The sequence below is a fragment of the Myxocyprinus asiaticus genome, chromosome 29 (genome assembly GCF_019703515.2).
Source record: "Myxocyprinus asiaticus isolate MX2 ecotype Aquarium Trade chromosome 29, UBuf_Myxa_2, whole genome shotgun sequence".
Taxonomy (NCBI): domain Eukaryota; kingdom Metazoa; phylum Chordata; class Actinopteri; order Cypriniformes; family Catostomidae; genus Myxocyprinus; species Myxocyprinus asiaticus.
The window spans coordinates 12053543-12077897 of NC_059372.1; the positions used below are offsets into that span (position 1 = coordinate 12053543).

The 24355-nt window shown below is 36.4% G+C and overlaps 2 protein-coding genes across 5 annotated transcripts in view; one reads left to right on the forward strand and one right to left on the reverse strand.

The window, feature by feature from the left end:
* The first annotated feature begins 13412 nt into the window (after positions 1 to 13412).
* LOC127419927 (ALK and LTK ligand 2a-like) lies at positions 13413 to 20132 on the forward strand. 3 transcript variants are annotated; one of them, XM_051661748.1, is made up of 6 exons: positions 13486 to 14019; positions 14684 to 14992; positions 18230 to 18283; positions 18509 to 18589; positions 18818 to 18891; positions 20005 to 20119. In XM_051661748.1, the coding sequence occupies exons 2-5, from the start codon at positions 14746 to 14748 to the stop codon at positions 18880 to 18882; spliced, it is 447 nt and encodes a 148-aa protein (XP_051517708.1). In that variant the 5' UTR covers positions 13486 to 14019; positions 14684 to 14745; the 3' UTR covers positions 18883 to 18891; positions 20005 to 20119. The 3 variants fall into 3 exon arrangements, with proteins under 3 accessions (XP_051517707.1, XP_051517708.1, XP_051517710.1); XM_051661750.1 differs by having other exon boundaries at positions 13487 to 14019; positions 20008 to 20132; XM_051661747.1 differs by lacking the exon at positions 20005 to 20119 and having other exon boundaries at positions 13413 to 14019; positions 18509 to 18868.
* LOC127419928 (low molecular weight phosphotyrosine protein phosphatase-like) overlaps positions 19982 to 24355 on the reverse strand; it is a 36129-nt gene continuing 31755 nt past the window's right edge. For both annotated transcript variants that reach the window (XM_051661751.1, XM_051661752.1), the window contains exon 6: positions 19982 to 21668. In XM_051661751.1, coding sequence (XP_051517711.1) covers positions 21591 to 21668 — 78 coding nt within the window. In that variant the 3' untranslated portion in view covers positions 19982 to 21590. The remainder of the gene's footprint in view (positions 21669 to 24355) is intronic.

Below are 24355 nucleotides of genomic sequence, written 5' to 3' on the forward strand. Positions count from 1 at the left end.
AAGGAAATTCATTAGAAGATCGATGACAAATCTGGCTGATGCTAACTTTCTAAACTCCAAGGAGGACAAATGGCTAAGAAACAGACCAAGAGAAAAAGGTCAGACGAATATAAAGTCGAGGGCTAGGAGCCGCGTCAACATCGGCGAGGCTTTTCAGTGGTGGAGAGACCTCCTAGAGGTAAAAGGCTTGAAGACGGATGCAGAAGTTGGGGGGCGGAGCTTCCAAAGGAGCACTGAAGGGAGGGGTGTGTTTGTTTTGGCAGTTGAGTTTGAATATCAACAGTGTTTCTCAGGAATCGCTGAGTGCATCTTTAAGTTTACATATGCCATTTGTTCAACATACAAGACAGGCTAGATTAGAATATATCGTCCACAGCAGAAAGAATCATTGGCTGCAGTCTGCTCTCCAGGACCTTTACAAGGTAAGATCATGAACAGACAGGCAACATCATCAGCAGCCTCTCACACCCGGGTCATTGCATCTTTTTAACGTTAGCCTCTGAAAGTAATCCAAAGGCATCAAAGTAAAGCAACCAGGCACAAAACCATTTTTATTTTACCATGTAAAGTGGCCCTCTTCATCAATTGAACTGCATGCCATCAAACTGACATGAAACACTTTTGATATGCAGTACTGCTGACATCCACATATCAGAAGTTTATTAGCAACATTTCAGTCACACAACCGTCATCAGGCTGATTAAGGTCGTGTGACCGAAACGTTGCTCATAAATTTCTGATCGTGTTTTGTAAGCTATGGTATTGTGCAGGATTTTTTCTTTTTATCTTGATAATATTTATTGTGTAAAAAATTATTTCCATCAATTTTTCAAAAATTACAACTGTCCCACAGTTGTGGCGTCATTTTCCCACACCAAACAATTTAGCCCCAATACAATTTATTTTTTTATTTTTTTATTTAGTGTACTTGTTAACCACTTTTACAAAAGTATCAGTGAAATGCATGCTTGAAATTAAATTTAGTATAAGACATGTTTAAAGAAAACAAAGAAAAATCAAGGTAAATATCACTTGTGGACAGAATATTTTATTGGGCATCATTTCCAATCAAGCTGTAATTTTGCCAAATTATGCAAAAATTAAAAAAATTATTTAATTGTTTGTATTTAGGATACAGAAAATGTTAGCTATGAAATTAGCCATACTCTGTAAAAACAATTCCGTTACATTTACAGTAAAATACTTGCAGCTGTGGATACCAGAAATTTACTGTAAAAAAATACAGTGACCACTGACCATGTTTCAGTCTTTACAAGATGACTTTTGATGCCCATATATTTAACAGTTCACTAACGTTTATATAATTAAATAATATAAACTTGATAAATAGACCTTCTGGAACTATAAATGTCTGCTTTTCACTTTAAAATGTATTGTTAATAAATTTATTTATTAAAAAAGGCCACATGATGACTTAAGATTCATCTAGAGAGACCCTTCCAGGAGCAAAAATTAATAAATATGCAGAGACAGTGCATAGTGTCACTTACACAAACACAAAAGGGCATTAGGGTATCACATCAGGGGCAGCTCTACCAGGGTGGCATAGGGTGGCAAATGCCACCCTAAGAAAAAGCATTGCCACCCCATCTGCCACCACAACATAAGTACCCAAATGTATTAAATATAAATGTAAGTATATTATAGTTGATGTTGACATTGTGTGGGAGTTTATTCATGTCAAACTGCCTAAACTGTCACCGAACACAAATGACTACAGACTCATAGCGTGATTGATTACAGCAGCAACCAATCCCGTGACTGTTTATAGCAGCTGCAGCGGCCAATCACTGCATCGACCAATCACATACCTACTATTGCAGCATGTGTACAGTGTTTGGGCTCTCGTGGGTTGATAAGCTTATTTCCTCAACAACAATGACCACATGGACAAATATGTGGGAAAAAAATTAATTTTCAGTTGTTTCCAAGAATTCACTGAATGATTACGAGAAACATCACTGACAGTTATGGGTTGAGACGGGTGAGATGTGTCCTCAACACTTTTTGAAATAACTTTCGTCATCATATGTGTATAATCCAGATGAAACATCTCCAGTTCTTGACTAGGGGTTTCTATTTCATCTGTGTGTATTTTGACTGGCAATCCGGCACTGGAATGTGTTATTTTGAATGTTATGATAAATGTTTGTTGCGGCTGTTATCAGTGTAGTTTAGTGTCTGCAGTTTTTCCGCAGCTCGCACTTTTTCCTTGTCCCCCATTGTGATGACCTTCTCAGCCTTATTGTTTGTGTGTATGTAGAGTATGTGTTGTCTTTTTGTCTTTCTCTCCCTCTCTCTTAATCGCTCTCGGGTGTGCGGTAACCAAGTGAGCTGATTGTTGATGGGGTGCACCGGTGGGCAGTGTGTTTCCTCCCTATATAAACTGAGTGTTTCATGGCTGGGTTATGTGATGGGAGACAGGTGTTTCGTGAGCTTTGTCATCTCGTTCACGGGCGCTCAGGCGCATATTTAAATTTTTCCTGAAATTTTGCTGGTGCGGAGAGTTTGTGGTTGTCTCTGTATGAATTTCGGAGTTTGCTGTTTTTCAAATACAGAACTGTCAATAAATGTGTCTGTTTGCGCTACTCTCATCTCCCCGCATCTTTTATTGCATTTTATTTTAAAAGTGTAACACCCAACCACTGACGTACACATGCAATCTTGTTTTATTAAAAAATAAAAAGTTATATTTGGGCAAATTAGAATCCAAAACCTCTAAAAACAAAAGGCAAAAAGTTACCACCAGATCAATCAGTCATTTTCTTGATCAAAGTGCTGATCTATGTATTCATCTACTGACTAACAAAATCGCATATGATGAAATTGCCATATAATGTGAAATATTTGGGTGCTTGAATCAGTCATTAAGAATGACTTGATTGAAACAGGTATTTTAAAAGAATCTGTTACTGTGCATAGCATAATTAATATTCATGAGTTTTGCAGCACTGCCCCCCACAGTACAATTTTCTGCACAGTTTATTTTTATTTAGACCTAACTTTGTGTTAATCTTCACTTTGAAATGGCTAATTCCAGCTGTAACAAAGATGATAGGCCTACAGGGCTTTATTAGCAGAATAACATGGGATATGCATGCATTTTCCATCCATGGGTACACTTACCAAAAAAAAAAAAAAAAAATTGCCTGCATAAAGTGGTGACGTTTAGTCCAGATTGCCGGTTCTATATGTGAAGCTTAGGAACATTTAGAATTTGTTGATGTGTTTAATAGACAATGTCTTGGTGCTCTGGAGATATACAATTTGTTATTTATTTTTTATTATCTAATTTTTTTTTAAAATGTTGGCAAATAAGTAGCAAAATGGTTACTATGTGGTTACTGTGGAAATGCAGTTGTATCGCAAATTAATGGACATTTGTAATATGATATTGACCCCAATTAATGTACTAGTACTTGTTGCAATGAAGCTTGGTGCCTTCATCCATAAGAACTATGCATGGGTGTTTGCTTTGGTGTTGCCACTCCTCATACTCTGCATGCCACCCCCTTGTCACCCCATAAAAACATTTCTAGATCCGCCCCTCTATCACATGTGACACAAAACAAATCATGTAATAAACATTAACTAAACTACATAAAATATAACACAGAATATAGTACATGCACATAACTGATATAAAAAATACAAAGAAACATAACTATTTACACAAAACATAATGAAATGGGATGGATCATGCAGAGACTTCTGGGAACACTCGATTATTGTTTTTCACCGAGATTTTATTAATAGTTTACTGTAAAATGTACATGTATTCTCTAGTTAAACATAATATAAATTGTTACCATACTTATACATTAAAATTATACTTTTTACATAGATTTTTTTTTTTTTACAATATTTGACCTTTTATGTATTGTCTTGTTAAATATAGTATAATTTAACTACCCGTTAACCAATTAAGGTTTTTTTTTTTTTTTTACTGTAGCATTTTTACAATATTTTACTGTTAAAATTACAGACATTTTTTTACAGTGTACCATAATAGACAAAGGAGTCAGCTGTTTTATTTCAAAATAAAAAGAAAAAATAAAAAAACGTTATTTCCATTACCAACATTTTTCACCACAGAATTCTGTAAAAAAAACAAAAAACAAATACAGAATTTGAGATGTGTTGGAAATGACACTGGTAGGAATTTTCATGACTTTCATAAATGACCAAAATTACTTAAATCACATGTGTTGCATGTACATACACTGTTGGACAATGTTAGTCCACAAATTTAAAAGAAATAGTAATAGTATGAATATTTTAACGAGACTTAACTGTACTTTCTAGTAGTTCACAGTGCTAAAAGTGCCTGAAGTTGAAGAATCACCTATATATACAGTACATTATGTTTTGTCGGTTGCATGTAATGTGAACTATGCCAAAACATGCAGGCAGGGGCGGACTGGCCATCGGGAGCACCGGGCGTTTTCCCAGTAGCCGCTGGATAATTTGGGCCGGCCTGCTGCTGCGCAAGCACTGGCCCAACATGCCAGCGTGGACTCCATTCCAGAGTGAATATTCAGTAAACTCTATAAGGTAAAGCAATTCAATGGCTTCTATTTTGAAAATGTTTTATGTCTTTTATTTTGAAATGACATACACATCAGAGCGCATATCCGCAAGTGCATATTAATTCTGTACCTTGTGTGGACCTAATTATTTGACATACAAATCACAATAATGGTGACAACCAAAAACAACATTAAGTATAAGATGAGCTCTGAATAATCACAAAATAACAAATCACAAATAACAAATAACTGCAAGTTACAACAAATAGAATAACAGCAGCATAAATAAAATCGGCAAACAGTAAAGCTATGAGCAGTCATTTGCATAATTCATTCATACCGCAAAGCATTACAGGGAGTGGAAGTGATGCTTGCTGAATAATGCTCACGGCACACGCCTGATAAAAATGCAGAAAATAAGTCATGAAAAATATTACTTTGTGGCTGTTTGAGTCTTTGAGGCTTTGTTTAAAGGATAAGAATTAAAGCACTGCAGATATAAAGACGCAACAAACTCACATAGAGTAAAAATATGAGCAATTTGCAAAATATCTGCAAAGATCTACACTTTACATATATTTATATTTGTTTATATTTATATATGTACATATTCTGGCCAACTTTGTTTCATTGATTTTTGTTTTTAAATAAACATTTACATATGCAGGTAAATGACATGAAATTTTAAGCATTGTCATCCTGTTGTGTGACACTTTCTTCATCTAACTATTTTAAACAACATTTATGATCTTGTATAGCTCTATATACATACAGTATGTAATATGTTTTTATATATACTTGTTGTTTCCACAACCTCATATTTCCTAAGACAATAGTTTATTTGCACTTCTAGAAAAACGTTGAAAGATGACTAAGATCTTTAAAACTTGGAAGAAATGCTGACTTGTCACAGCACCTAAAATACATACTTGTACTTTCATGTACATTTTAACCTAACATCTGTATGTTGGGGAAAAAAAGTTTTCGGACATGTTATTTGTCTGACCCGTAAAGTGCTTATTTTTAGGGCTTTCTCTAAAAATCCAATCATCACATTTACAGTGGTTTTATAAGTTTTTAAATTCATGACAATGTTTGCACTGGTGGGTCCGCTGTCATGACTAGCAGTCAATAGAAATATCTTTTATTATTTACTAGTCAGAAAATGCAATCAGTGAGCCAGTGTGGTGTGTTGCGGGCCAGGTTTGGTGGGCCGCTCTGGGTCAGAATGTCCAGGGCCACTTTTAGTCCCAGTCCACCCCTGCATGCAGGACATTTTATTACACTACTGCATCATTTAATTACTGTATTTAATGTTAATATTCTACTTTTTAATCTTGCATTTATGTCTGTACATTTATTAAAACCTGGGGAGACTCTCACTGAATCAAATTCCTTAAGTCCATGTCTGTTACATACTTAAATCAAATCAGCGATATTATTATTCTGCTTCCTAGTTTCAGCTAAATCTATTTAATTTTGCATAATGTAGCATGTCATTCTTACAAGTCTAATTTCCCAGTGGATTATAGAGATCATATAGGGCATTAGTTAACCACATCCAGCTTCAAGCAATATGTCCTCCTGCCTGGTATCTTTACTTCCTGCTATCCATACAATTATCTAATACATCAGAGGAAGTAACTGTAAGTACCAAGAAACAATAATATGACTGTCATAAATTATTAGTGATGCTTACTTTGCTATTATAAGCTCATGCTTACAAGTGTTGATGCAACTCATCCTGCACATTTTGCACATGGCCGATACCAAATCATGGGGCTTGTAGAGGAGAGGTGTGCTATTATATTTCCGTCTGAGCAAACTTTTAAAGGACTTAAAAAAATTATATTGACTTACATTAAAATAGGGGGCTGAACTATATCTAGAGAGTGAGTGATATGCCTGAGATCTGCTCATCTTCAGCACCTCTACTCCACTGGTGACTATCTAAAACTTTTCCATCGCCTGCTGATTTTGGCTTGTAGCTGTTGTCCTAACTTACCCTTAAACAGAAAATGAAAGGTTCATCTCCAACACCTCCAGAAGATTCCCAAGCATGGCGTGGCTGCTGTTTCCCAGTCTTGCAACAACAGCCCAGTGAGTGCATGAAAATAAGACCTCTAGGCTCCATCATTCCATATAAAAACTATTATTTTTTTTGTTAGGAAATGTGTTTTGCTCTTTCCCAACAATCAGTCCCACTCAAAACCATATGCACACACATACACAGAGATAGAAATAATTTAATTGGCAGGATAGTATGAACTCTATCTCTGGAACACAGATAAAGTCTGAAGTGATGATGTGACATTATTCAGGCCGGAATATCTTATGACATCATAACTCAATGTCTTACAAAAGACTCTTTTGATGGTCAGTCAGTTTTTGGTCAATGTATAATAATCTACAAAATATTACAAAGCTGGATCATGCAAACAGAAATTCAGTAAGACTTTCAAAAAACATGCCTTTCACAAATGTTGACATCAGAAATGGACTCTATTTATTTTCTTATAGGAATATTCCGGCTTCAATACAAGTTAAGCTCAATCAACAGCATTTGTGGCATAATGTTGATTACCACACAATTTAATTTCGACTCGTCCATCCTTTTCTTAAAAACAAAACTAAAAATTGAGGTTACAGTGAGGCACTTACAATGGAAGTGAATGGGGCCAATTTCTGGAGGGTTTAAAGGCGGAAATGTGAAGCTTATAATTTTATAAAAGCATTACATTAATTCTTCTGTTAATACTAATGTATTATTTGAGCTGTAAAGTTGTTTAAATCATAATTTTACAGTCGTTTAGGGTTTGTTGACATTACATTGTCATGGCAACGAAGTTGTAAAATTGGCTATAACTTTACACAGAAAAGGTTAGTAAGTGATTTTATTATACTACAGTCATGTTAACATGCATATTGTTTATGTCTTATGTCTAGACTTTTGATACAGTGGTTATTTTACCGTTTATGGATATACCCCATTCACTTCCATTGTAAGTGCCTCACTGTCACCCAGATTTTTGCTTTAAAGGAGAGGTAAGTCAAAATGAACTTTTATGGTAATCAATATTATGCAACAAATGCTGTCTATTGAGCTTAATTTGTATTGAACCCGGAATATTCCTTTAATACACGTTTCTAGTCTCATTATGAATGATTCATGTGCATGTTATTAGTTGGTGAAAATATCCAATGAGTGGCGGAAAAAGTTGTATTTTTAGTTGTAAATAATGTAATACAAACAACAGAAATCTATATTTTACTAACCCTACACTCTCACCCAAACCTCAACCCTAAACCTAACCATCATTTGAGTAAAAATTTAATTTTAGAGCGAAAATACAACCTTTAGAGCAAAATTGCACTCACCCTTGTTTACATGAACACCATTACTTCCTATTGTTCCCATTGTAATATGCTATCAATAATGTCAGTAATTCGGCTGAATTGGGTCGATTTCAGATTTCTTGTACTTTCGGAAGCATGTCGCTATTCAGTGTGATCTGGTTGGGATAAAACCAAGTCCTGCCCTTTTAAATATCTTGTTTCACTTGGAAATCTGTCAAACTGTGAAAGTATAATGGGATGTGAAAGCCGTTTCATGTTGACTTAAAACACCATTTCTCTCTCTCTACCTGTGCTCCTGAGTAGCCACACCTACAGGCACATTGCACAGAGTTAAAATCCATTTGTAAATAAGATTAGAAGCTCACCATTTTGAGAAAAAAAAAAAAAAAAAAAGAAAAAATCTGTTTTCAGACATCCATATTTATGATTATTCAAATAGTTTGTGTTTAAGTTTGAATGTGCATATATTAATACATCTTAAGTCCAGTTTTTGCTCCATTATATGCAAGCTACAGTTCCTAGGTCAATCAACCAAATGCCATAAAAAGGAATAATCTTGATGCCACTGAACTTAAACTTGGTTACAAAAAGGATTCATTTGCTCTCAAAGAGGAAACAAACAAACAAGAAAACAAAAAACCCACACCTCTCCACTAACATCCATTTAGTCTGAATATAGCCTGATTTGTCTTGTAAATACCTTTTCAAAGAGCTTCCTAGAGGTTTAGGGCTGTGACAGAAAGAGTGTGAGAGAGAGACATACAAAGCAAAAAAAATTAAAAAAGCAGATTTTTCAGACTGTCTGCCAGGCAACTTTGACCTTTGTCTACATACCGTTGACTCTCTTGAGGGAAATAAACAAACAAAAACAAAAAAAGGTGAAGGAATTATCAGTTTACAACATGATCGCACAGGAAATTGGCATGTTGATGCTGAAAGTTGCAGTACCCTAGGATTGGCCACATAATGCTGACTTACTGACATGCGCCATCATCCATAAAACATTTTTGCATTGGCTCAATCATGTTTACCTTTCTTTATGTCGCAACCAGAAGCATGCAGCGTGGGAGATCCCGTGCTGAAACCAGGAAGTAATTGCGTTCGCATATTCAGTGACGAAGGCAATTTGGAGGTTGCATTTTTCCCCCTTACATTACATTTTAACTCCAGTGACGGTTAGGTTTAGGTTTGGGGGTACAGTTTATAAAATATGCATTCCTCTTCACTGTACATCCTGAAAACAACTCACTTTACTACTCTCATTTGGCATCCCTTTGTGGACATTTCACTTCGTGCCCAAACGCCCAACAACACTTACCGCTTTGGCCACTAGGGGCAGTGATTCGAATTTTGGTAAGAAAAGGCCGATTTTATCTAAATAAAAGTCAACCAACATTTACGATTTCACTGTGATAAAGGTCTGCATTTTATAATGTCTTAGTCTGAAACACTGACCATCAATATGCAAGCAATTAAGGAAGCTCCTGTCTGTTTCGCCAACAGAGCCGTGGATATTACTCAGAAGCATAGTAAATAACCACCATGAAGTAAAGCCAACTTAAAATTAAAGAAGACAATAAAAGACATTTATTGAACTCCCCAAGTTGCCACATTATAAAAGAAAATAATTCACAATCAGAATGCTGATAGAGGAAGTTTTTGGTCCATTTCAAAAACTTGAGAGGACAAAAGAAAGAAAAATAGACTGACCAGATGGGCAGTTTGAGAAAGACTCTGGCAAACTGAAAAGGAGAATGAAGACACAATGAAGATAAATCTTTGATGAAAGGCCAACATGGACAGTGAGATTTTTCTCCAGCAGTTGTCTTTTAGAGAATAAGGATGGGAGACTGTGTTAATTTTATTGCCTACTTTTCATCAGTTATTTCAAACAGAGACTCACAGCTTGACAAACTTTATTTCAACAAAGATCTTGTTGAAAGATCTCAGAACTAAGCATGTATTCAAATTAGTGACATGTGGAATTAAACTGATTCAAATAAACTTGCCTTCCACTGCAGATGGACAAAATAGTCTTGACTTATTAAATACCTTAATGTCTCCCAATATCCTTTCACAAACTTTTTAAAATGATTTGATGTCATCACAAATATTTCCATGACTTTTTATGTTTTCTGCTGCATTGTTAAAATGCAACTGAACTGACTTAATTGTACAACATTTCCTTAGCTATTGTACACTATTAGAGAAGTGAGGTTTCTCTTGTGTTCTGCAATATGTTCAATATGGGCAGGATATAAAGACATAAAGAAAGAAAATAGAGTAATTAAATAGGTGTTAGAAATAGGGGTGGATATATCCAGCGTTTGGCTGATTGTAAGTACTGTAAGAGTAGCATATTTAAGGGTAAGGATTTTGTGAAAAGTGTTTAGTTTTGCTCATTTTCCCCTAATGAAGCTTCTGTGACCTTGCAGCTACACCACTAATTTTGTGATCGATATTCACCCTGAGGATGCCATCTTAAACAGAATAGATTGTCAGGTGTATGCTAATGTCAAAGTTTCCTGTTTCTGTAATTCAAAGATGATCGGTCTGTTATATATGTCATGTAAAAATGGTCAAATGATCCATATATTAATTTATCCTCTCTCATTTGTTTTCTCTTTTCATCATTTTAGGGCAATTTCCATTTTAATTAGTAAGTACCAATTTTACATTTACCATTTTCTCTGTTTTTACTAGCTTCGTTTGCCTGAAATACAGTGTACTCTAATGAGGCCTGGTGTTTGCCCTTCAAATCTCTTTAATGATTTATGGGCATCCTTTGAGTGTCATGTTTGAATTATACATTTCTATAAATTTGCAATCCTCACACAGATTATTTTATGATTTGGTACAGGTCAACAAGAATTTTATTGGGCATCATCCTGAATATCCATTAGCCCGTGAAACCTCCATGCATGCTCAATTACTTGGGTATTCCTAACTTACTAATTTGTCATTTAGCTGAAGTCTCTAAAGTGACTTGCAGGACATTTAATACAGGAATAGGCCCTCTGGAGTGACTCCAGTTTAAAGGAATAGTCCACTCAGAAATAAAAAAAAGTTGCCTCTGCCACAGATTCATGGTCACACATATTCAAACTCAGTGGGTGAAAATGTTTTCCGCCAGGTTTGACATCAATAGCTGGGTTCCCATTTACATATTTTTATGTGAATTTTGGGATATCACATAAAAAATTATGGATGGAAACACCAAGATGCAATGAAGATTCCAAAATGCAAATAAAAAAAGTACATGCTATTATAGAAGAATTTCTTAGGTCTGTTGGTCCATTCAATGCAAGTGAATGGTGGCTAGAACTTTGAAGGTCAAAAAAGCATATAAAGGCTGCATAAAAGTAATCCATATGACTCCACTGGTTAAATCTATATCTTCAGAAGCAATTTGATAGGTGTGGTGAGAAATGGATCAATATTTAAGTCCTTTTTTTACTAACAGTCTACTATCACACAGCCCTCATGTGCACATTCACAAGAGGTATTTTTCTTCTGTTTCTTGTCGATTCACATTCTTCGTGCATATCGCCACCTACTGGGCTTTTGTGCAAATATGATTTATTTATTCTTTAGCCATCCCTTTTTTTCATTTCTCCGCCCTGCCCAGTAGGTGGCGATATGCACGAAGAATGCGAAGGAGGTCTGTGTGAAAGTAGATTTATAAAAGGACTTAAATATTGATCTGTTTCTCACCTATCGTATCACTTCAGAAGACATGGATTAAAACAATGGAGTTGTATGGATTACTTTTATGCTGACTTCATGTGCTTTTTGGACCTTCAAAGTTCTGGCCACCATTCACTTGCATTTTATGGACCTTCAGAGCTGAGATATTCTTCTAAAAATCTTTGTGTTCAGCAGAAGAAAGTCATACACATCTGGGATGGCATGAGGGTGAGTAATGATGAGAGAATTTTCATTTTTGGGTGAACTATCCCTTTCAACACATGTGAGGAGTGGTGGTGGTGTAGTGGGCTAAAGCACATAACTGATAATCAGAAGGTTGCTGGTTCAATCCCCACAGCCACCACCATTGCCTCCTTGAGCAAGGCACTTAACTCCAGGTTGCTCTGGGGGTATTGTCCCTGTAATAAGTACACTGTAAGTTGCTTTGGATAAAAGTGTCTGCCAAATGGAAATGCTGCTTTATTCACAAACTGTTTTTGCGATATTCAGATTTTTCACATAAATTACATTTGCAACTTGGATAGAAACATAGCTAATGATATTAAGTGCCTGCCTATGGTTCTTGTACGGCTCGTAATGGATAGCGACATGCCAAGTTAGAAAACATATTGCGTGAATGAGAATGAGAGCTACAGCGTAGAGCAAAATTTTCAGATTTTTTATCCGTTCCTTACAAAAATCCTTCATATGGTTGTAATATCACACGAGTCATATCAACTACTTTTTTACATGTGTGTGTGTGTGTGTGTGTGTGTATGTGTATGTATATATATATATATATATATATATATATATATATATGATTTTGGGAGTTTGACAGTCCCCATTCACTTTCATTGTATGGAAAATAATAGGTAGGACATTCTGAAAAATAACTCCTTTTGTGTCATATACAATTGGAACAACATGAGGGTGAGTAAATGATGACAGAATTTCATTTTTCATTTTGGGCAAACTATTCCTTTAACTGCAAATTCATTGGGTTTGAACCCACAACTTTTTAGTTACCAGCCCAGATCTGTGATCACTAGGCTACACCTTGCCCAAGACTGTCATTCTTTTAGGTCTCATTGTACATGGTCAGTGGCGTAGCCAGGGGTGGGCCTACGCCCACCCAAATTAGACCCAGGCCCACTCAGAGTATTAGAGATTATACTCTGATTTCAAATATATATTTATAAAATAGTTTAAAAAGGCATAAATTCTGATTTCTGAAAGAGTGAAAGAAATGTTTGAATGTGCCGCTTCTCTGTTTAGGAAAATTTGGTAAAAAATAAATAAAAAAAGAACTGGGCGAAAACTTGGCCCATCCATTTGTAATGAGGCCCAACTAAAAGTAATTTCCTGGCTACGCCCTTGTACACGGTTTTATGATATCTAAAGTGTAATCACCTTATCAGGTGCAGTGGCATGCTGAAACCCTTCGCAGCTGCTTTTATGAGCACTTCACTGATAAGATCCACACAGGTAAATCTGTCTCCATGTAAACAATGCCAAACAGTCTCAAAGAGAACAAGTTTAACAAAGGTATTAACCGGGCAATGCTATGCTGGTATAAAAGGGCACACAAATCACTGTCAGATGTGACCGGGATGGAAGCCAGTGACATGAAGCCAATAGCTCCGTGTTCTCCTTTGCTTTGAGGGAGTGGTATGAACGAAAGCAAACACAAACTAATCCGAAGTGTATAGTAGGCTACTCAGTTTTCACCCTTGCTATTATTACCATTACGCACAATAATTACATCAGCTGCAGCCACTTCCGGGCATCGATCTGTAACTCGAATCAATCCTCTGGAGATCTGAGTGGATGAAATGGTGATATATGGTGGTGTGTGAGGGGAAAACCTGACTTTCAGTCACTCTTGGAGTTCCAGTCTGTGGAATGGTGTGGGACAGTTCCTGGTATTGCCTACATCTCTTCCTGCGCAGCTTTTTAAGTGCTCTAATGAGATGGAGTGGGCAAGAAAAAAAGTCAAAGTGATGCTGCGGGAGAGAAACGGGAATATGAAGATGTGGCGTTTGTGTAACGCGTTTCTAATTAAAGACACGGCCATGTAACCCCACGAGGGACAACTCCTTCCGTCTGCGAGCCTCAATAAATTGGCAAGAATCGACGGCGAATGTTTCGAGACTTCACGAACGAGCGGCGCGCGCTCAATGCTCTCAAGGAGCTTTCAGGAGTTTTCACCTCAAGCCTCGGAAACATCACAAGAGAGACCGACCACGCACACTTCCCACGCTCAAGTATAATAAAGGACAGTTCCCTTTAAAGGATCGCTCACTCTCTTTTTTTCTCTTCGCGTGTCTGAGCCTGAGCACCCGAAACTCAACAAAATACATCGCGCGCTCAATCGCCCCAAACGGATTAAGGAAAAGTAACTCCACGATACGAGCGTCCACAGGTAGGTTTACTGGATCCACTTGTGACCTTCGGGGTTTCTTTCTCTCATATCACCCCAATTTTGCTGGCTTCCACTTATGTCTCTGGATCTAAACTTACTATATGCAAAAAGAAATGCATGCAAACACCCCCCAAATTGTGTAGTATTTCCACAGTTAACTTCAGAACTTAGTTACAGTTACAAGACTTGATATACATTTCCAATCAAAAGTTTGGAGACATTTGACTGAATTAATGTTTCTCGTGATCTTGAAAAGTCGGTTGATCTAAAAGCTATGCTTAAATGCTTTATATTCTGAAATGTAACATATGAGTTTCTATACAAAATTAACTTTTTAGTAAAAAACAAAACAAAAACGTTATTTGTAATAGACGAGTAGGACATGGGAACTCCTTAATGCTCTTTTAAAAGCATCTCTGAAGTTAGTTGAATGAATGTGTGCATATGTAATAATCTAGGCAAAGAATGTCTACCTAAGTGTTTTTGTGCTATATTTCACATTTTGAAGACTTTACTATTATTCTAAAATGTGGATAAAACCCAATAATTAAGAACACGTAGGTGTGTCCACATTTTTGACTGGTAATGTAGTCTAAGTTTAAACATACCAACTATTATTTAACGTAAAATCATCAAAAGTGGACTATTGTCACCCTTTCACCAGGCTGTACCACGATTGAGGACTTGGGCAGTGCCGTACTTTTGTACACTCTGGTTGCGGGAGCGATGCGCGCCTTGCGGGCTCCGGTGGTCGTCATGGGGCTCGTATTGTTAATCTGCACTACCGTACACAGCGATGCCAGCGCGAACAACGTCGACAAGGACGAGAAAACGTGGTTCAGACGGATATTAGACATCACGAGACAGGTTGAAAACAGCGCTGGCGTTGAGCGCGCGCAAACAACCTCAAAGACAGAGCGCGCGCTTCAGCCAAAGGATAATCTGAAAACGAAGAATGGGGAAACAATACTAGGTAAGTGGGGGGCTAGGACAGTAAGTGTCCACAGGTTGTGTAGCTTGTGACCCCAAAAAGTATTTAGGCACTTCAGCCACACTTATTAACAAAATATCAAACCAAAAGTGGCATTTAGGATAGCACAAGCACATTTTCCAAGCAAAACATTTCTCTCTCTCTCACACACACACACACACACACACACATATATATATATATATATATATATATATATATATATATATATATATATATATATATTAGGTTTAAAAACGTCAACAAAGTAAGACACAATGTTTAGAAGTAAGACAAAGTATTTGGACACTGCCTGGCAAAAAAAAGTTTGGATTTAAATAAACAGATACTTAAGAGTCTATGATTTGATAATTATTGCAGTGATTAATATGTTTCAGCTGGCAACAATTCTTTTAACCCTAACTGATGCAGTGTGCAGCTTATCATTTCTTAAACAACCATGTCGTATCCCATGGTCGTGGAAAAGATGTTACTGTGTTTCAGAAGGGGCAAATTATTGGCCTGCGTCAAGCAAAGAAAACAACAAAGGAGATTGCTGAAATCATTGGAATTGGGTTAAGAACTGTCCAATGCATTATTAAAACCTGGAAGGATAGTGGTGAATTGTCAGCTTCATGGAAATCTTGAATGATCGTGATCAGAGATCACTAAAACGCTTGGTCACATCGTCAAAACTCGACAGTAGAACTCACGGCTATGTTTAATAGTGAAAGTAAGAGCATTTCCACATGCACAATGCGACAAGAAGTTACAGGATTGGGACTAAACAGCTGTGTGGCCATAAGAAAGCCACTTGTTACTGAAGCTAACCAGAAAAAACAACTTAAATTTGCTAGTGAGCATAAAGATTGGACTGTGGAGCAATGGAAAAAGGTCATGTGGTCTGATGAGTCCAGATTTACCCTATTCCAAAGCAATGGGTGCATCAGGGTAAGAAGGGAAGCGCATGAAGTGATGCACCCATCATGCACAGTGCCCACTGTACAAGCATCTGGAGGCAGTGTTATGATCTGGGATTGATCAATTGGTCAGGTCTAGGCTCAGCAACACTAAGCAGCAATAAAATGAAGTCAGCCGACTACCTGAATGACCAGGTTATCCAATCAATGGATTTTTTCTTCCCTGATGGCACGGGCTTATTCCCATTTAACCCCATTGAAAGTCTTTGGGTTGTGCTGGAGAAGACTTTACGGAGTGGTTTGACTCTCCCTTCATCAATACAAGATCTTGGCCAAAAATGAATGCAACCCTGAATGGAAATAAATGTTGTGATGTTGCATTAGGTTGTCGAAACAATGCCACGAAGAATGCACGCCGTAATCAAAGCTAAAGGTGGTCCAATGAAATATTATAGTATGCAACTTTTTTTTTGGTCAGGCAGTGTAGTTAATGTGATGAATGACACACATGTGAACTTGAATGGAACTGACTTCATATCAGCTAAAGTTGATATAAAGTTGGGACCAGTTGTTTAAAAGTAAATTCAAAAATGGCTAAGAAAAGTGAAATTTCTGAAAAGTTCTAGCAACATTTGTTTGCGGATGCATCTTTTTTGTTTTCATGTTTTATCTACTGCAATAACATTTATACATTTTAAATACATTTTAAGTGTGGCCAAAGTGTCCAAATACTTTTGGAAACACTTCATATGCCTTCTTTTTCTTTGAACCACATTTGAACCTTTAAAAGCATGCGAATTTCACCAAACACTATTACATATTCGAGTCTTTAGAGACCCGGCACGTATATCTATCACAAATGGATTGACAAAATTTCCAGATAACGTCACATTTTCAAAATATTTTCAAGACAGTTAGAAAATAATAGAATAAAATATATTTTGATGTTTTATTTTTCATATATGAAAGATATAATGCGACAAATCAGGACAAATCTAGAACAGGATTCATTATTTTCACACTGAAATTTCATGAGATGCAACTGGCTGTCAAACACACATTGAGCTACACATAACGCATAAGATTTTCTCAGGCACGTATTGAGTCTAAATAGATGCACAACTTACATTATTTCAGTAGTACACCCAACTGACAATAGTCAAACCATACTGTTCATGTGTTGTACTTGCTATAGTTTACTTCCATGTTGTTTCTTCATCAAATAGCAATGTCAAATGTAAATCAAGTCAATCACTGATACATCAGTGCCACCATGAGTAAGAAACAGAATGTGTAATATATGAGATACTGATAATTCATCGTTGTACAGAAAATCAATGTGATAGTGTAGTTATTTGTATGAATATAGTAGTCATTTCTCTTGTGATAAACAAAGAAATAGATATCCTGTGATAGCCTATATAGATGTGAAATAATAATAAAAATAAAATAAAAATAAAAATAAAAAAAAACATTTCATACCTAGGGTCTCTAATGACCCTATAAACCTTTGGTGCTTAAGCCATTATTTAAAATATTTAATACATTTTTTTTTTTCTGACTTTTTTGTGTGTTACAATATTTCTAAGAGAAAGATTGAGGAGTACTAAAGAGGTGTGGGCACAACTCCAAAAAATGGATGAGGTACAAGGGGTGAAATGAGGTCCTGGGTCACTAAAGACCCATGTTATGCGATTAAGGGTTAAAGATATGTGGCTTGCCCACAAAAGCACAAAGTCTTAGCTTTCAAAGCATTATGTGAAATAGTTTTGCATTTCACCTGTTGTGTGCTGAGTCAGACACATGGTATTGGTGGTCTGCGACTCCCATTTCATAAGACACCGAATGGCCTGCATAACCAACCCAGGAATCAGAATCTCACCATTGGTGTTGCAAATGACCAGTCAACAATATTTGTAAATGTAAATTTGGATAGAAAGCGTGCTGCACTTATAAACAGTGTCAGTGACTAGAGGCTTCACCTTGGAAGGTCATAATAACACGTAAAGTGATAATTTTATGAAATAAGAAAGCATCAGACCATTGTGCATAAGTGTTTCTGATGTTAAAAAGCATTACAGATATATTTGTATTGGTCATGTTGAGTTGAATTAAATATTATAATAGTGGCATGAAGAGGTAATCATGGTGGGTACCGGGGCGTATATAAACTTGCGCTAAACTGCTTAGTCAGAGCGTGTTCATTGCTGGGGAATGTTGATCTGAGCGATTTGTCTGAGCTTCAGAATCATCTCTCCCTAAAGATCAATGGATATCCAGGATTTGACCTTTGAACGACTGTTTCTTTCTCTCTTTGTAGAAATCTTTCCCAGAGACCTCCGAAAGAAAGAGAAGATCATAAAACACTTAACAGGTAAGAGATATCTGTGTTTTTTTGTTTTGTTCCTGTAGCTCAACTGGTAGAGCATGGAACGGTCAAGGTCAAGGGTTCAAATCCCAGGAAACACATACATACTTGTACAATGTATACCTTAAATGCACTATAAGTTGCCTTGGATAAAAGTGTCTGCCGAATAAATAAATATAAAGGAAAAACCAAAAAGACAAGAGATTTCTGACCTGTTTTGTTTTCTTTTAGGTCCTCTTTATTTCAGTCCGAAATGCAGAAAGCATGTCTACAGGCTTTACCACAACACAAGAGACTGCACAATCCCTGCATGTGAGTACAGCCGAGCATGCCCATCTATTCAGACACCACAACTAGGTTACATCTCTGCCCACATGCATACGCCACGACCCTCTACAAACTGGCTTTATGTTCATGATGTCGGTTAGGTGCCCCAGATATACCTGTGCACATGGACTTTTAACAGAAAAAGTATAGCCAACAAATTCAGGACTCATCCAGCTGACTATCCTACTCATCCAGCTTTACTCCTGTCCTTAGACTACAAAAGGTGCGCACGGCTCCTGACGCGACTGGCAGGGAGTCCAAGGTGTCAAGAGGGATAACTTTATAAGGTAATACATTTTTTATTTGTTTTTATTTGGCTTGTAAGGAAAGTTATGACTTTTATTTCTATAAAGACCAATCAATCAACAAACTCAAAAGAATTTCAAATTGATACATTACAGGCATCAAGTTTTAGCTAGCCTCCTATCCATCACTTTGTTTTGAGAAAGAAAAGGTCTGTGTGACTCATGCCATATACATTTATGCAATACGAATGACTGATGTATGTCAATAACCAGTAATACTTTTCTCTTTTTAGTTCTGAACTACGTTTTTTTTCCTCACGTGGTACACAAAAGTTATTTTCCTGTTAAAATCGTGGTTAGGTCTAGACTTTATGGTTAGGTTCAGGTTAAACAGATGAAAAATCTTAAAGGAATATTCCAGGTTCAATACAAGTTAAGCTCAATCAACAGGATTTTTGGCATGTTTATTACCACAGCATTTTTTGACTCGTTCCTCCTTTTATATATTTAAAAAAAAAAAAAAAAAAGTTTTGTTCCCAACTTTTATTTTTTTTTAATTTTTTTATTTTTTAGTCTCAGTCACCATTCACTTGCATTGCATCTTTTTCCATACAATGAAAGTGAATGGTGACTGAGGCTGTCAATATGCCAAACATATCCTTTTATGTTGCACTGAAGAAAGTTAATTTTTGACAGCAGAATTTTCATATTTGGCTGAACTATCCTGTTCAGGTGCATAAAGCATAGAATGATGTTTAGTCTGTAGGTCAGTTACAAGAGCACAACACAAAAATGAGTTATTCTACACATTCAGAGAGGACACATTGTAGAAGTTTTTATGACTGAGAACACATTTCCAGTTTTAGATCCCTTTTTCCTGTTAAAGGGAGCTAAAGATACACCTGTGTATTTTAGAGTATGATCTCCGGGATGTGATTTAAGCAGGTATATGATGACACCGAGCACTTAAGTCTGAACGTGTCTTCAATGGTTTTTTCTAAGACCACTGTGGAGGGAGTACTATGTAACAAATCCTGTTTCTCAATCTTTCATAGCATTTTGGAAGGCAAAGAATTTTCAGATGCATCCAAGTGCACACCTGTATACAACACAGCCAAGTCTGAAACAGCACTTAATTTCACTTCCTTTATTAAGCAGGTTGAAGCCAAACCACAGTGACCCAGAGAAGAAAAAAAAGTGCCTTTTGGACAAGAGAAGAGAGTAAAAAAACAAAAAAAAAACATGCAACATTCCACTTAATCATCACATCACGTCTAGAACACTGGCTGTTCAGAGAATATAGAATTGACAGAGCGGCTACGGACCAAGAATAACGGGATGCACTTGCTCAAGGACAGACTGATGGACTCTGCTCAGAGCCAACTTTAAAATGCATATTGAGGACATCAAAGAATGAAAGCCAAAAACATCTGGCTCATTGGGTCAAAACCCTTCAGCCAAAAAAGAAAAACAGTTTTCCAGTCATTTCACTATGAAAAAAGGGATTGTCTTGGTTTTGCATTTTGTTTTCATCAGCTAATGAAACTTGTTATTCAATACTTATGTTTTTCATGCGACGTGCCTCAATGGGGTTTATACTACAGAGTTGTGACGAGAAATTATTTAGTTCAATACAGTGCTCATATGAGCTTTCCTTTTCTCTGTGCTAGCACTGAAAACCCATTAACTGCATGAACGTTTCTTTTTTTCTTCTGTTTGCCAGCAGACATTTATGAGAGGTGGATCTTTGCTGTAATCTGTGACCAAAAGCTTTTAGTTTTTTGTGCGAGACTATGAGTGTATGACTGTGGAATATATTCAGTGTATTTTGACGTACATGATGTATAGTGACGAACATAGTCAATATGTAAATATTGTACAAATGAGACCTAAAATCCCTTTGACAACCATATAAGTGAACATACAATTGGATTGTTGGGATATGTATATTTAAAAGAAAATATATTTAAATAAATTATGATTGTTTAAACATTTTGTGTCCTTAATACTTAAATAATACCCCCATCTTCTGCAACATATTTCATAGTGTCTCTCAGTTTATCTTGGCATCAAAAAATATATTTTTTTCAGGGAGGGAGTTCAGGTCATCTTATCGCTAATGTTGGATGCTTTGAATATTTGTGAGTTATTTAATTTTTGTCTTTAGCCACACCAAAGATAATGGTACAATTTTGTTGCTAGTATCGTAGTGATGGTAGTAAAACATTATCAAACTCTTAAAGAAGATGACATAGATAAAGCTATGGAGTGAGAGAAGAAACGATTGGAAGAGAGAAGGAAAAGTGGAGGAAATAAGACAATCGCACAGAAGGAAGTGTGTCTCGTCAGTGTCTCACTGGCACAACCACAATCATATTCAAGAAAATCAGGAACAATTACAGTTTATTAGTGTAGAGAAGGAAGCGCAGTAATTTTCACATTCAGGCAAGTTTGAGCATGGTTGATTTTGGTTTAGTTACTCTCCTCAATTCAACATATACAGTTGAATACAACAAATCTATTTATATCTGCTTAAGCAAGCATCCTAATAACTTATTTTACAAGACAAATGGCTTCTCCATAGACTGCTATTATTTGGTGTGTATTTTTGCTTATGGAGAAGCTTGGATCATTGGGTGTATCTTTCCATTTGTGACAGACTGAACTAGACATCAAGTATTTTATGATGAGGTGTGATTGGTGTTGGAGGTTCCAGGAGAGGGTCGATAAATGCGTTTGTGTTATGAGTACTGTTCCAGGAAGGCTTTGCAGCACCTCACACACTGTTGATACACGGTCTCAAAATCTTTATCACTCCCCTGCAAAAAAAAATAAAAAATACATTTAAAATTATAAAATTAAAATATAGATGCAAGAAGCAATTGTGAGTTCACTCCGAGTGCAACAGGATATTCAACAACAACAACAAAATTAAACAAATACAAATTTAACCCTAATTTTCAACTTTGTTCCCTAAGTAAGTGATACATTCCACTGTTGGTGTCGCTAGAAGGCTTGAGATAGAGATTTCAAATTTGGCATGGTAAAAGTTGAGACTCGCCCCAATACGTGTCAAATTTCAAACATTTTTACCATACTATTCAATGGGCCGCCATGGACTGTTATATAAGAATAAGAGCACTAAAAATACAATAGAGTGCAACAGTGGCACTTTTTCAACCGTCTTGGTTTCTAAAGTATTTTCCCCATTCATATTTTTCATAGGGATTTCATAAAGTACCAGCTCCGAGGTAAATCAAAACATTACATACATTGATTTAAAGCAAAAAAGCATTTGAAAATTAGACAAAAAGACTATGTACTTAATGTCTTTAATGAACACTGCGAATGACTTAACTAAATTAAAACCAATGGCAAAAAATACAACTATTTATCTGAAGCCTTTAATTATAACAACAATGCATTTTAAGTTTACTGCAAAATATTCCGATATATAATAATAATGTATAAGTAGTTTGAGAATGTAGGGAGACAGACTCGATTGCATCTTTCACAGCACGTCATGGAAGTTGGCGGTCAATGCAGAGCTCTTTTGCTGTGGTTTGTTCACAACAGTTCTCTTAATGTTTGAAAGGGGTTTTGCATTTTCCGCTCTTGAGCCCAAGAACAGGTTCTATTAGCTCAGTTTCAACAGTTCAAATAATTAAAAATGGCCGTGGATCTCATCGCTGAACACCAACAATTCTATCATCATTACCAGACGCAGCTCTCAAGAGCACTGCACTTCCTTTCAGATTGGAATCCTGGGGGAAGAAACAGGAAATTTCAGCTGTCTGGTGCCTGAAGACTGTTGCGTGAGTGTGTGTGTGGCTGGCTTGAGCTGTATGGGGTCTGAACGCATGCCATGGCACTTGTAAAGTTGTTGTTCAGTGTAAAGATCAGTTTCCTGTTATTCTGCAATGGCAGAATCACCTTCATCTATCAGCCAACTGGCTCACGACCGCTCAATTAGCCAATGAAAGGAAGAATTACTTTAGGAGAGGAAACATCCAACTTTCCTCTGAATTTGGCATTACACCTTGCAGCATGTGAAGTATTATTATTTTCTCAAAACACAGCAAGATGTTGAGGAAGCTGTCCCCCTATTTAGACATCATCAAAATGTGTCCTTAAAGACCTCCACATGTACCCAAAACTGAGTTTGTTGACCTTCACAGATGTCTCTCGGAGAGTTGATGTATGATGGGTGACCCGACAGTTTCTAGGTTGTCTGGAGGAGGAATTCTAATGACCTCAGTAAGGGTGGCCCATCAGGTTCTTTCCCATTTCTGTTTCTCTTTCTCAAGAAATAAAACCCTTTTCCTCCCTATCATCTCTCATTGTCTGTTGTCCATTGCTTCCTTCCAAACATGAGGTTAGTGGTTGTATCTATTGGCTAATCAAAAGGAACCTGTGAGTCAGATGTAACATATCTGTGTACTTGTGACACTAAAAACTTTTGTGGTTTAAACATTGTTAAAAGTTTAAAGATACCCTTAAATACCCATAGTAACAACTAGAGATATCATTTTTACCGATTAATGCTTTTTGGAACTATTGGTTATCTGAAAATATCAATGCCTTATTCTTCTGTGGTCCATCGATAATTACATTTTAAACTGAAGCAAGGGCATGCAAAAAAACATCTGACTATATGGAAACGTCCCTTGTCAGCACATACATCGTGTCTCCAACTTCATATATTGTGAATAATAATAATAATAATAATAATAATAAATAGGCAATAAAAAGCTTCATTTGGTATATATTACAAATAGAGCATTGTAATGGAGCCAAGTCTCCATCACTTCAAAATAAGAGTCCCCGGTGTGTTTCAGCCTTGTTTAGTGTTAAAAGTCCCATGTTATGCACCCAATCTTCTTTTTTTCTGATTATTATTGGTTGAAAAGTAAACAACATCTGGGATTTTATTCATTTTGTACTCTGGCCTCTATGTTTGTGCCGACTAAGAAAATCTTGTAACATTCTCTTAATCTATTTTAAAAACTATTGGCTGATGAATCGGTTATCAGCATTTTCCACCACCTTAGTTGTCGTATCGGCAAGATCCAGTATCAGTCGACCTCTGACAACAACCATGAAAATAATGTACTCTGATTTTGCTAAACAAGTGCAATTTAACCACAAGGAACAACTTTCTTGTTAAACACAACACTAACAGTTGAAAAGAGCCGCCCAACATGCTGTTTCTTGCCGTTTTTGCCTACGAATGGCATACTTAGTTGTTTCTGCAATATTAAGATGAATTAAAAAAAAAAAAAAATTCTTGATTTCCCCAACCTATCCAACACAAAATGTCAAATGATGTCACGTAAGAATCATCCTTCAAAACAATGATTACAGTTGAAGAAGTGTTAAAATGTTAAAGGTATAATTCACCCAAAAATGAATAGTTATGGAAAACAACTAAATCCGAATGAACTAACGATGTTCTTTGTGTAATGATGCTAAGTTGATCTGAAACAGTCACCACACTAGATCTAAA